Source organism: Phaethon aethereus, assembly GCF_964289735.1.
Source record: "Phaethon aethereus genome assembly, chromosome: 2".
In the NCBI taxonomy this organism is placed as follows: domain Eukaryota; kingdom Metazoa; phylum Chordata; class Aves; order Phaethontiformes; family Phaethontidae; genus Phaethon; species Phaethon aethereus.
In genome coordinates, this window is record NC_138582.1 from 121,189,386 (window position 1) to 121,204,561 (window position 15,176).

The window sequence follows — 15,176 nt, forward strand, 5'->3', positions numbered from 1 at the left end:
AGAGTAGTGGGATAGTCTGACTACTGCAAGGAATGAAGAAACGTGCGCAAAGTGGAGTTTTGAAGATAAATTAGTCAAGATATTCAAAAAACGGAGCCAATATTGTAGCATTAAGATCTGCAATTTGGATTCTGTCAAAACACCGTTGTGAAGCTTCCTGGTTAAGTCACCATGGGCACAGAATCTCTAAGAGATTGAAGTGCTTGGCCAGTGTAGAGATTTAACTCAGAGACAGTCTCCCTTCGATGGACAATCTTCAGTTGCAGCTTACAGTTCATGGGCCATTCAGAGCTGTATGGCCAAAACAGTCTTCTTCAGAAAGTAAGACACAACATGCTATGTTATCTAGCTCTTGCAACTTGAAAGAAAAAAAATAAGCACCAAAAAAGGGAATTTATTTATTTTAATCTTCCAAAGCATGAAATCCATCTAATATTAGATATTGGACTTAGAATAGCAGAGCCTGGTAATCTGCTATTGTTATTTGAAGGTTTGGATAAAAAAAAAGTCATTTTTTTCCCCCTCTACAACCAAATGTTTAAAGCCCTTGCCAAAAGAAGCAGAATGAGACTGTTTAAAATGTGTTGGAACCACAGCAATAAAAATCGGGAGCCAGTGGAGGGTGAGTAAAAAGGAAAATCCAACCCACCTGCCAATACTTGGTAGCATCTGTCACTGTACAAGAAGTGGGAGCACACAAAGGGAACGCTTGCCAAAGCACTTGAGCTGGGAGCAATATGGCATCATTCATTGATCTGATTGTATCAGCTAGCGTAGACCCTATAGAATATCGATCACGCACAGAACAAAATTTAGGAAACATTTATAGAGTTCTGTAGAGCACTCAACTGTCCTCTGCAGGAATCCTTAAAGGATTTGTAGAGATTGATAGAAATGTTCATCCCAAATGAAAAGCAGAAGCAGCTCTCATTCATGATGCCACTATGTTCAAGAACAAGGGGTTGTTTGCACTTTTAGCTTTCATGTAGGTAGGGGATATGCTAGTCTCCTGAGGTAATATCTTTGGGGGGAAGATGAGGGTGTGTTGTAGAGGCACAAGTTCCTTCTTGTCATCAGCTGAGCCTACTTACTGGAGAATGACATGTGGGAGATGTGATCATCCCAAGAGCTGATGCCTTTCCTGCAATGACATTTCTTAGGTCAGACACTAAAGACAAAAGATAAATCCTCCCCCCTAGAGGATGGTGGATATTTGAGCAAGAGGTAATAATCCCGTAAAACAAGGGTGTTTTCAAGTTACTGAAAAGCTCCTCAGTTTTGTCTTTTGGTCTTTATGAGTGAAAATTTAAGGCTGATTCACCCCTCTTAGAGGGACACAAGTAAACAGTCATGTGGTGCAAGCATGGACACAGCCCAGAAATACCAGTCATTATTTCCTACAACCTTTATAAAGCCAATAGACAAAAGATGTATCAGTAAAGGTAAAACCCCGAGTGATGCTCCAGCCTCAACTTGAGGGAAACAGTGAGTTGGGGCAGACCCTGAAATATCACAAAGGTGGTCATGAAATCTGACAAGAGCACCAAGAAAAAGCTCAGAACATTGTGATCATTTTGTGATTGTGCAGACATGCTCCATTTTTCCTTCAGCTATAGCAAATGTTCCTTCCTTAGTGCCAGAACAGGCAGCACAATCTGAAAACATGCATTTTAAGTACCTCTCTGTGTATGAGGAATCAAAGCATCAGGCAGGATATCTAAAGTTTTTCTCTTTATTATGAATGGACCTAGAGTGAGACCTGGATTTCGTCTCCCTGGATGATGGTGGAAATTTGGTTTCTTGAGTCTGAGGCTCAGGAAAAGGGTCAAAGATGATTTTTTAATATTTTCTTGGGAATAACTTTCTCAATATGTACTTGAAGTCTCAATACACAGAACACTTGGATGGAATAAAACCTTCATCCAGATAAAACAGGAAGGCAATACTTTTGTCTCAGAGAGCATAAAGCCAAAAATTTTGTTGAAGAATTCCTAGGTGTGGAAGCTATGCTGTCCCACCACAATCAAAATTTGAGCTCATAACAAAAAATAAAATTTAAATAACTTTAAAATATTTTTAAAATTACGGATAATCAAATAGAGTACACAGTAAAATAGAAGGTCCAGATGAATCTCCAATAGAAAGCACTTAACCGTAAAGAATTATGGTTCAGACACATGTGGAAATGAACACTAGCTGACTGGCTGTATTCCACTGCTTAATACCATGCCCATAGGTCCAACAGGTTGACTAGGCAAACAAGTTTCTAGCTCAAAAGATTGCACAGCTATGCACAAAATATGCAGAAAAGCACTTGATAAATATGAGATGACAACATATGAATGCAGAATTCATTCATTCACCTCTAATTTATGCTTTTTGATTTCTTCAAAACTTAATCCCACACCAATTACTGAGAATTCTTAAAGATGTGAACAGAAAGACTTCAGGGATAATAATTTCTATATACACAGGGATAGATCATATGTATTATTATATAATTATGTAAATATATATAAAGACCACATTCAGCTTGATGAATATTTCTGGATGAAAAGTCACCTCTTAAGTGCTACCATAGTTTCCAAAAACTGTATTCTCATACCTTTGCATAAGCAGTAGTTTTGATAAACCACTGTTTGAGGTATTTCTGCTCCACTTTTGCTCCTGAACGCCATGAGCAACCATTGTCATCCACCTGCTCATTAGCTAGAACAGTCTGATCCACTGGATCCCAATTAACCAAGGCCTAAAAAAAGTTGCAAGGAAGAAAAAATATTTTCAGTAGCTATTTCAAAACCAGAACCTTACTTTTCAGACACCAAAAGAATTATCCAAAAACATTCCTTGGGCCCCTGAGTTTTCTACTTTTTTGTAACACCCTTCTGAATCAGTGACACAGACTCAACTGAAGATGTTTTGAATATTCATCTTCTCAGAACTCAAAAAACCCAGGAATGCCATTGGCAGCATTTGCCTTGATTGATCATGCTAGCGGGATAGACTGACATTTGAATATTAAATAGGTAAGTGTTCGAATTGACTATACTGCCAACTACATAGTCTGATGCTTAAAAGCTGTCCACCACTAATCCAAAAGCATCGAGTCAGACTGAGGGGGATCTCCAGACAGAGGATCTCCAACTTGATAGGACAGAATCACAAAGAAGTATTATAGTGGTCAACTGTATTTCAAGTGAAAGAGTTGATATTTTCTGCAAATACCTTCTGTCAACTGTGTGAATTACTTTTGGAATCGTCTGTGCCTATCAATACAAATACATTAAAGAAAATTTAAAGTGAAATAAATGTTGGTGTTCAACTCTACATACCTTGTTTTTTGAGGGCTAACTGAAATACCAGATAAAACATACTAGGGAGGGAGCCAAAATCAAACTCACACCCCACAGTGTTGAATAATTTATCTGATCATTTCTCATACAGGATCTATAAGACCACAAAAGAATCCTAAAGGTCATTCCAGAAGTGGTATTCAATGCTAGACAATAACTTGAAAAAATGAACAGAAAGAAAAACAAAAAATAAATAAAAAAATAATCAAAGCAATAAAGAAGAGTCATATTGAGTGTTATTTAGTATTGGAGTTGTTAAAAGCTAAATCAGCCTGACTGAAACACAGTAGCTCCAGCTCCATAGCATTCCAATACAATAAACATAATTCGAAAATTTCAAATGCATTCTTTGGGTATGGGGAAGACTTAGTATCTCAATCTAAAACCTAATCACTGTCCTCATATTACTCACTTTACATTTCATCTCTCACTGATCACCTTCTGAAATGCCCCAGTTTACAAACAATGGCTATTGTTTTAAATAAGCTACACATTCTTAGAAATAGTAAATATCACAACCATTTACAAATCTTATAGTGTGAACAGCAGAAAAACAGATGCATGGATCCTCTTCCTTAGGAATACTGTTGCTGGGTTTTGTTATCCGGTGGGGGTGGGGGCGCACGCACATGTGCACACAAAGTCTGGTTACCTACAGTGATTTATTCAAAATTTATTATCATGAAATGAATGCAAGTCATTCTTGATAAAAGCAAACTCATCTTCAAATGAAGCTTGTGTGAATTCAGTGTGTCCTGTGTCCTGGTTTTGGCTGGGATTTAAACTTTTTACACTTTGCCTACCTTTTATCTGTTACCTACCAATAACACCACACTGTTTTTTATAAAAAGCTTCTGAAAATTCACTGGCAAATTAAAAGCAATCAATATATTCCACTATTACAGAACTATTTTACAGACTTTCAGAACATGCAACTTCTTCAGTAATGGTACAACACATTATGAAGTTGGCTCTAAAGTAACGATCTTTTAATTTATAAAGTTCTGGAAAAAAAACCCAAACCACCACAAAATTAAGACCTAGAGAGAGATAAATCAGATAATATTAAGAAGTAATAAAATGCTAGTTGCATAAAGCAGTATTAGCATATGCTTGTATTAAACTGGCTATGACTCGAAGTTGAGAAAAAATACTGTTTCTATTTTGATGATATTGGATCAAATTCATGATGAAAACTTCAAAAGGTAACTGAAATTATTTATATAATTATTCGGCAAAACATATTCTCATGATTCGTAACAGGAAGATTTATCTAACTAAATAATGCAAAACATAAAGCAAACATGCACTTCAGATATCCGAAGCTGAAAGGTCTCATCTGTGAATTTCTGAAGTTGCATGTTGTTCCTTCCATCTCTCACAGCCTTTTGACTAATATCCAGAACCTGGATATTAAATTAAATCCTTAGTTCCTACTTGTACCTCACACAGGCAACTTCTTGACAATGACAGCCTCTGAAACTATGGCCTCAGGAAGCCACTAAATGTCATCCATGCAAAGAGAGCACAGCACAGAAGTGCATAGAGTGCACCAGTTATTTAGATCTCCTCACTATGCCAGTGTAGACCATATGCTTTTAAGATAAGAGTCACCTTGGCTAACATCAGGCATCTACAGCATAAGTATCGATCACCAGGTTTGGTGTCTATGGTTCCACTACAGTCTACAGATATCCAGACAAAATAATAAGAGTCTAGGCAGCTATTAGTCTCAACCTCAATGAGACACCCACATCTGGCCAAGACAATAACCTCTATGTATATTGAGTAGGTCAGTATAGATGGAAGAAGGGAGAGGGTTTTGCTACGGCGAATAAAGATGCTCTCTTTAAAGATTCTGAAGCACCGAGACAGACATTGTTAATTCTCACTAATTCCAGCTCCCAGACATACTGAGTCTCTGTTTCCCTTCCAGAGTGATTTCTGGACAGACGTGCATACTCCTGGAACAGAGTGTTAACTAGGCTAACGCTCTATATGTATTATTCTTATTGCCACAGTAAGGCTATGAATTACCTCCTTGTACCCAAAATTAAATTGTAATACAGGAGACTTCAAGCTGTGCAAAAGTACTGCTTAACATCTACTGCAGATATGCTGACAACATGGGATAAATATACGCTTAAAGTATATATGACTATTTGAAGAGACCCAGGGTTATGGGCTATCTCTGACATCTGTTTCCTGCCAGAAAACAACTGGTTCATATCCACCAGAAATTACATCTCCTACATGTTGACAGATGCTGATTTAAGTCCTCAAACTGATCCTTGACAATGAAGAGGGAAGTAGATGCAATCACTGGTACCCAAACACTTCCAGGATCCCACAGTACTTGGAGCCTGCACAGAAAATTTGGTTTGTATGTCATCACTGCTTCTAATGAACCAGCAAGCCTTGTGCTTTTCAAGTTCACCTGTGATCACTCATCAAGCAAACAAATTTACAGATAAAATTAAGTTTGTTATGGCAAAGCTAGGGGTTTACTTTTTTATTACAAACACAAAAAATAATTTCAGGGGGGAAAAAACCCCAAAAAATCCCCAAACCCAGCACGTTAGGACATATCAAATATTGAATCTTTTTGATGGTTGTCATTTAAGATCTCTGAATACATCTTGCCTATGAAAACTGAAGTATCTCAGTAACACCCTGACATTCCAAGTGCTACCCTTCACCATCTATCTCTTTCTCTGGGTTCAGAGAACAATTAGAGTACATGCCTAATTATATCCTGTGGGGTTTCCTGGTTTCTAGAGAATACAAATGAAATGTCAAAGCATATTTAAGAAATCTTAATTTCCATTTTAAGTTATAAACATTCACTAGATTGCAGCTTTGTTTAGGTGCAGCTGTTCAGGTATTTTTGAACTGCGCTGCCTTGGCTATACAGAGAGTTCTTTGGAATGCTCATTTAACATCTTCGTTTCACCTCCTGCTTAAGAAGTTAACTGAACCCTTCGCTTTTCAGACAGCCCGAAAAATGTTATTTACAAAATATTATATGGTCAATAATTTCTTAATGTATTGCTAACAGATAAATAGCTATGGTAGATGCTATAAGACTACTATTTCTGTAATATTTTAAAGATCACAGATACGGTCCAGGATTGGACGGTTAGGCACATAACATCCGATTATCCTATCCAATCCCATCAGTTCTGAGACACTATCACAGTAATGTCACACCATTAAATAATGTCACTGCTGAAGAGACTCCTAATGATCACATTATCTTTTATGTTTTCGTGAGAGCGAAGTTAAGATCTAGCAAATTGTATATTAAAGTTGTGAAATAAACTAATAGTAGCTATATTCTGATGCTGCACTTCAATGTAAATCACTGTCAATAAACATTTCTGATTTGACTTGCTATAATACACATTCATGTTAGTTACGTATAAAATTTAATTACACATAAAATGCAGTTATATATAAAATTCATTACGTTTTGCAGTGATTGAAAAGCAACAGAGAACAATCCACTTAATGAATCCAAATGGATGATCCAGAAATGTGTCACTGATATAAGTGACTTGAATTAGTGTGCCTGCAAAGTATTAAAGGTCAAAGTTTGTACGTACCTCTTTTTGATACACTATCCCAGCTTCAAAAAGCTTAAGAAAGAGATATTGTGTCCATTTGTAGTACTCTGGTACACAAGTGGTTATTTCCTGCAGAAATGAAATAAAAAAAATCCCTGAAACTATTCTTAGTATTTTCTTACAGCATTTCAACATAAACAATTAACTCAGGAGTGTATAATACATGCCACAGAGAAAACATAAATGTTTATTTATGTGTGTATTTATGTACAAAAACCATTTGTGTAATCTTTATAACGAGTGATATTCACCTGTACAGAAAACCAGGCTTTGTGTGGGTTTGATGCACAAAGAAAAGCTTCCCTGTTAACATGGAATAGAAGAACCCTGTAAGATAAGTGATGATAGATACAAGAACAGAAGATGCATGGAAATGACCACAGCTGCCTGACCAGAGAAACAGCAAAGCTAGAAGAAAAGTAGACTCAAAGAAGTCATCTTAGCCAGGTTGCCTTTTCTTCTGTTGTTCAGCAATGAAAAGCAGCAACAGAGACTGCTGAGTGTTCAGAGCAGCTGGGAGCTGGCTGCAGAGAAGCAAGCAGACTGCAGGAGCCTACAGCTGAAGCAGTAGATAGAGGAGGACAGCGGACCAGCAGTGAGGAACCGAGGCTGTTGACAGATAAAGTGTGTGGGGCAGTCAGAACAGAACATGGGGTAAGACTCTCAATTTCAAGATGAAAGACTTGTGAAGGACGTCTCACAATCAAAGGTCAAATAAGTGCCCATTTTAAAAGGCAAACCAGCTCACGTTAGAAGAATGCTCTTGGTTGAAGTATGGAAAAAAAGAGAGCCATAAAAGAAGTCACAAATGAGGGTGGTGTCAAGAGGGAAATAAAGACAGATAAAAATAAAAGACAACATAAGAAGGATGAATGGGAGTTAAGAGAGCAGCAAGTAACAATATAATGGATAGCTTTTTTAAAACTTACAAAAATTGCCTAAGTTTTTAGTGAACTCTAGTAATTAAAAAACCTACTTCTCAGCTGCTTACAAAGTTTCATATTTTAAATATTTGTTCTTACCCCCCCACATTTCAAATAAACATCTTAATATGTAAAGATGACTAAAGGATTACACGATTATACATTCCAAGTTTTCTCTGTACAAACACAGTGGTTTAACAGGTGCAATGGAAACAGATATGCCTGCACTCATATATTTTAAAGTTTGGCCAAAGTGAAAACTGTGTCACTCAGTATTCAAGACCACATTACATCATAAATATGTAACAATAAATAGATCACATTTCCCTCCTCAACAGTTCCCCTGTTTAACTTGCACTTGGTTAAAGAAAAAACATTTCTGCAAATTTTCTGTTTGAACACATTTGTACTTATTGAAGTGGAAGATGACTCCTACGCTGAACTTCAAATCAGCAAGAACATCTCTTGATTTTAGAGTTACAGAGTTGACAGCAAGCTATTGATAAAATTTATTCTGTTTGCAAATAGTTATCAGCTACCTGAAACAGCTCCAAACGTGAAATGTCTTTCACCCAGGCTTTCCTATCATCTAAGTGTCCCACTACACACAACTTCAGCAATATCATCTGCTACTCAAACGAAATCTGAAACATCCTAGGATAAAAATTTTATTATTTTTCTACAACTTTACATTCCAGTGATGAAACTTTGCTTTGAACTTTATATTCCAGCGCTGAACTGTTGCTTTGAACAATTAATATGACCTTTGAGCAGGTGTGCCTCAAAAGTTTGTATAAGAGGTTTTCAAGATCAGAAAAAGACATTTAATGGCAAGTTCTCAGCATAGCATGTGAACACTTGGTTATGAAAAACAGTTACTTGAATAAATCCCTGTGCTCTGCACTGAAGAAAAAAAAAAGAGAAAAAAGAGACTTGATAAAAGTCTGATTTCCATCTCTCCAACTAAACACTATCCAATTAGTCATCATTTTCCCCATGCCCCGCCACCCCGCTTCTCCACACAGTGACATTAGTTCTTCTGCCAGTGTGATGCCACTACAGGCACTGGAGTTTCATCACTGGAATATCAGACACACAAAAGACGACGATCCGTTTTGGTACAATATAAGATCATGTGGGCAACAGGCAAACACGTAAGACAACAGAAGTGAGCTGTCAAATAAAAATACTAAAATAGACTGAGATATGTCCCTTTGGTCTTGAATGGTGGACATGCGTTAACTGAAACAAAGAGAGATGACATTTCTCAATCTAAAAAGTAAGTTTAGATCGAGCTACAAGCCACACAAGCTTGAGCCACAATACAAGCTAACTCCTGCGAACAGAATCCCCTGCACATTCTCTCTCACGAGTTGTAAATTGACACTTTTTAGAAGGAAATGCAGCAGACTGTATCACTGAAAACAATTTGCTGTGTGGTGATCCACACCAGCTCAATCCAAATTGAGCTGCAAAAAGATCACTCAAGCTCATCATTTAACTTTATAACCATGAAGGTTTGAAGTACCATTTGAAGTTAACGAAGAGAAATTACATCACTACCAAGTGAAATGAGCCACTGATGACAAGCCAGCAACCTCTTGTCAATCTTGAAATGTGTTTTGTTTTTTTTCCCTACCATTTAGCACATTAAGACTTATGGTGAAAAATAATTTTCCACATATTCCAGTTACTGATCGTGATTAAATAATGTCTGGTAAAAAGTTTCCATTAGGCTGCTATCATGCTTAAATTAAGGTGAATGTTAATGTTTCTATTTATACTTTATGAGCATGACAAAAGATTTGCAGTGCATTAACAGAACTAACAACTCAGAAATACAGAAAAAGGCTTATAAAAGGGTTCGCAAAACAGCACGATGGAGCCCTTCTACCCTGCCAAAAAATGTAACTTCCTGCTTGTCACTTGTGAGCTGAGCACTAACATAACAGCACACATCTAGAACCCCGTGTCATAAGGCAGTCAAGTGAATATATAGACAGCATATTAACCATATTTTCTCCCAAGATGGAATACATACTAAAAATCAGAACGCTTTCACAAATATGAAATACACTGCTCAGCTGCCCATTGCATGTGCTCTTCAGTGCTCTGTGACAGATTTAGTGATAACCCATCAGCCCAGCATTTCAGAGGCTGCTATGAAACAGGAGGGACAGCATCTCCCTCTCCCCCCACCCATTTCCCCTTTTCCTTTTTTCAGCTTGCTAGCTAAAAAGAGTATCTGATACTATCACCAAAATGCATCTTTACCATTGGTTACTGCTACTGCTCCTTACCCTACAGGAATGACACTCAATCATTAAAACTATTAAAACAATCCACCTTTAAAAGTGGTCTGCTTTCAAAATAGCAGATATTGCCAAGGTATAGAAGAGAAAGACCCCTACCCTTACCAAAAACTACCTTGCTTAATCCCTTTATCACAGCACAGCAATCTGTTCCTAACAAATAGAACGATGGAAGGGCTAGTATCTTATTTATTTTTGCAACTAAATTCCAAGTTACAGACTAAATAGCAGTATTAAAATTTAGACTTGACAGCACTGAAACTTGGGAAGAAACTGTTTCCTGTTAAGGTTAAAGGGCTTTTCATTATTAAAAAATCTGATTAAAAAAAACCTCCAGCTACCAAAAATATGGTAAAACCAACAGTAAAGAATCCTGGATAAATTTAAAAAAACCCTAAACTCAGTGGAAAATTTTGGTCACTAATAAAAGAAAAAACTAAAATTTTCAAATGCCTTGTTTTATAATTCATAATTTGTTCTAAATCTGCTCCATTCTTACAACTTTCTATTATGTAGCTCTGACCTTAAAACTGTTTTTTGTTTGTTTTTTTAAGAAGACTGTTACATCTTCAGGTTACTTTCATGGCTATTTTCTTTTTAAATAAAAGCTGTATTTACAGGCTGCATAAAAGTGTGTGTTTGTTGTAAGATTTGTTACAACTTTGTGAATAACATAACTAGACTAAAAAGAAGTAATTTCCTAGTTTATTACTAATAATTTTATTTTTAGCACAGTCTTATGCTATCCTGAAGACAGACATTTTGCACTTGATACTTATTAAAAACGTCATAAGGAGAAAAAGTCTGAAGGGATTTTTTCAAAATCTGTTTGGGAAGATTAAACAGTCTTATTATTTGCCAATTTTGGTATTAAAGGGCATGTACCACCTCATCTGAAAGTATATTTATTTTATTTTTCAGAGGTTTAGAGCTAGACCAAGCTACATTTCTAACCTCTTTGGAATATTTCTGTGTCAAAGCCCCTTAGTTTCATGCTTTATTAGCTACCAATGTCATGCAGTGCCTCCATTTTAAAGCATTAATATCTTTCCTGCAAAAAAAGTAGCCTTCTATCAATGGTTCCCTTTTTTATTTAATTACAAGTAGGGTGACTGATTATCAGTGATATGTGGGTAAAAAGAAAATTTAATAAGCAATGCTCTTTCTACTGTTACAGTTTTGTGCATGCTCAGGCAGTACACAAGAATGACAACTTCAAAACTAAACAGAAAAACATCTGCATAAAGAAAAATCTACCAAAGATTTCATCTTTTTTGAATGTACAGAGCAGAAAGGGAACATTACTCTTATGCAAAAAATTATATCACTCTGAATGCATGAATTGAAAAGTCTAAAAAACGTTGGCAGAACGAGCTACCTTCTAGAAGAAAGTTACAGATTGATTTACAGTGGTGAAGTGATGGCTTACTGCGAATATGTATTCAGTCTGACAGCACTCCTGAGCAAAAGGAAGGAAAAATGTTATACGCTCTCCATCCCTTGTTGCTGCTGCTATGAATCTTTGAAAATGATATTGCCTAATTCCCCTGAAAATCATGTTTAAAAGAAGTGGCAGGCAGTTTGCTATGCTGTCTGGGATGGTATTTTGGAGAAATCTGATCACCACGAATGTCCAAATCATTGTTATCTTAAAAACAAAACATAACCACAATGCTGATGTTTTTTATTTTCTAGGTGTTTTTAATACCTCTGAGACATTTCTTCCATCCTCAAACTGCAGCTTTTTAACCCTGGATCTGACAAACATAAATGTCCTGAATAGAAGTGTTCTTTCTCTTACTTACCATTTTTTAAAAGTCTCTCCCCAAAACCACACCATTTTCAAAGTGATTTCAAAATATAACATTTATTACTTGAGGCACTTAAAATACCTACATGTTTCAGGGAAAAAAATATCAGATCACTATTAGTATTGAAAACTACTCTAAAGCAAAGTACTTGCAGAGCTATTTTATGCATTTAATCACATTTTTAGTTTGCTTACATTTTCTGTTTAGGAGAATAATTTTCAAGTGTCTTTGTAACCTCGCTTTCTGGATTAATCTAATTAGCTTTTAATAATGCCTTGTGGTTAATACTGGTTAAGTAATTTCACTGACTGCTACAACATAAAAATACTTCTACATTTTCATTTGTAAGACAGAGAGAACAATGAAAAAAACCCAGATAAATAGAAAGAAACTTCTAGTATCCCAGGTGCACTGAGATTTGTTCATAATAATTTTACCAAGCAGTAAAACTACAACTAGTCTTCATATTCCTGGACATGACTTTCCTGAACACCACACATGACTTTATAAGCAGTGAGCTTCTTCAGCACAGCTACATGCACTAGGTATTCAAAGTGGCTTTTTTAGTATTTTCCCACTTTTTTTTCCCCTTAACGTTTGTAAAATGATAAAATTTACTTGAGTTTCCTTCACATCTTCTAGGCATATACTCTAAGCTGGCCACAGAGGACAGAGACAGTTAACATAAAAGGTTCTCACTTTTAAAAGGCAATTCACCACACACTAAAATAGGGATCTAACACCAGGGAATGGCTTCCCTCCAGCATATATTTGCTAAATACTATGCTCTAGCACAATGAAGGAGCACGTTTATGCAACACCAATGAAGCGAAATTAAAAACAAAGTCCTGTTTCGCAAAACAGTCTTGGTTAATTAGACTAACCCATATAAAAAGTGTTTTTCTTGTGTATTTCATAGAAGTCACTAATGCTAAAGGGCCTGTTTACATTGTCACAGTATTTTGTAAGCCACTGGTTTAGTGCCATACAAGTACAGAATAATAAAAAAAAGTTCCTTACCTCAAAGAACTTGCTTTTAAGATAAGTACTTGCACAGCACAGTGCATTGCTGTGCAAAGATGCTTGAGTTAGCCCAGAAGCAGTACAGCTGAGGCAGTAAGATGCTCTGCTCAGCCTAATTAACCCTGCAGAGAAGCAGGCTTTATCAGCCTGGAAAATCCACTCTGCTACAGCTTTGCTGTTGCACTTCCAGAGGTAGGTCTTTCATGGCTAGCTCAAATATCTGTGCATTTGGAGATCGAGTAATATTGATATTTTTCAGTCATCATACATTTTTTTGCAATGAATAAACCTATCTATTTCTAATGGTTACCATTCAGATCACTCTTACTCCAGTTAATAAGGCTGGCTTTCTAGGTAAACTAAAACTTAACTCAAAAGCTATGGAGTGAAAACTCCCAAAATTCACTGTGCTTTGATGAACACTTTTTAGCTGTTTTAAAATCTTACCTTTCAATAACACAAACTATGTGCCTCTAGAGCATTCTAAAGTATTTCAATTACACAACTGTTCAAATGGACTTAGTTGTAGAGTTATCAAAGCCCTTTCCACAAGTATTCAAAGACTTGCGAAAGTTCATTAACCAAAACATGGTTTACTAAAAAAGTGAGGGTAAACCTCAAAGAACAGGCACAGAGATGACAAATTACTTTTCCTTGTGTACTTATATTTCCTGCCATGGTTTTCAGTACTGCCAGTTCTCCATCTCTTCTTCAGAATGGAAGCGTTAATGAAAAGTCCATATACAGACATGAATTTTCTCAATTTTTTTGAAAGGCAGTCTGCAACATTCAAGTCTTGCGTGTTCCATAATACAGCCTATACATACAATTTCATTGTTTTGAAGTATTGCTGTATTACATATACAGAAAATCTCTGAGACACCAACAGTTTTAAATATAGGAAAATAATTGTCAAGAATGTGTGCAGTGAACCTTCCACAACAAATCTTTTATTTTCAGAGCAACTTTTAGGCTACCAAGAAATCTTACTAAAGAGGCTTAAACTGAAAAATCTTTCCATATATATGACATGATGAAATACAGTTTTTTAGATGCAAGACATAAAAATAAACAACTTCACCTTCAAGATTAAAGAAAACAGATGGCAGGTCTCAGAATGCCAGAAAACTAATCCTTTTCCTTTTCAGATCTACAATGCTGCTATAAAAATCCAAGATTAGCATCTCCATCACTCTATTCAGAATTATATTAAGGTGATAAGCAACAGTTATTGCTGGGAATATAAAGGTAGTGATTGACTATGATTTACTGGTAAATGCAATAACCTTACAATTGCGTCAAAAATTCATTTATTTTTTATCTTGAAAATTACATTAGCTTATGTCTGATCGTGTTTGGTAAGGTTTTTAAGATGAACACCTGTTTCTCAAGCATTAGTGTTTTAAATAAAATTTCTATTTTCCAAAACAGTCATGATATGAACACCTACAAAAAGGCAGGCTTATTCTTCAAATTTAGAACAACATAACCAAACCACCATTTCAAGTTACTAGCTTTTAACCACTGAGTATATTATAATAAAGAGACACATTGAAAAAAGCACACCTCAAAACATACATACCTTAACACAAAGGCATGCTGTTTCATAAATATTTATTGCCTAACTTCTAACACAGAAAATTGCTGCTTTGAAAGAGCTGAAAAAGCAGAGAAAAATAGAAATGCAAATCTGAACTCCCTTTAAAGAAAAGATTCTCCTAAACCTTGAGATTATCGCATGATATCAGTAGATCAAAAGTGAGAGAAATCCGATAAAAAGCTTGAGAGAATCTCAATTCTACAATTTACAACTTAAACCAGTCACTTTCAAAGACTTCTATATTGTCATAAATAAAATGGTGAAATTCCATGTTTTTCAGTGTTCCATCATACAGTAAAATAAAGCAGCATCTCTTAACAAAGAAAATCTTACCCTTTCCCATGTAAAAGACAGACCTAGTGCATCAAACTGTTCCTTCATGTGTTGAATATTACTGCAAAATTAAAAAAAAGTAAAATTATTAACTTAAAATATTTCTATCATGTGATCATATTTAAAATCAGGTGCTTATAAAGTTCTGAGAAATCAAACCTCTTAGTTAACCTCTAAACACTATTATCTCACTAG

At 35.8% G+C, this 15,176-nt stretch overlaps 1 protein-coding gene across 1 annotated transcript in view; it reads right to left on the reverse strand.

Annotated features, from left to right (window-relative positions):
* LARS2 (leucyl-tRNA synthetase 2, mitochondrial) overlaps window positions 1-15,176 on the reverse strand; it is a gene marked incomplete at both ends in the record, with an annotated part of 85,760 nt that overhangs the window by 55,033 nt on the left and 15,551 nt on the right. Inside the window, 3 exons of the mRNA XM_081996906.1 lie at window positions 2,606-2,749; window positions 6,959-7,048; window positions 14,982-15,042. Coding sequence (XP_081853032.1) covers window positions 2,606-2,749; window positions 6,959-7,048; window positions 14,982-15,042 — 295 coding nt within the window. The remainder of the gene's footprint in view (window positions 1-2,605; window positions 2,750-6,958; window positions 7,049-14,981; window positions 15,043-15,176) is intronic.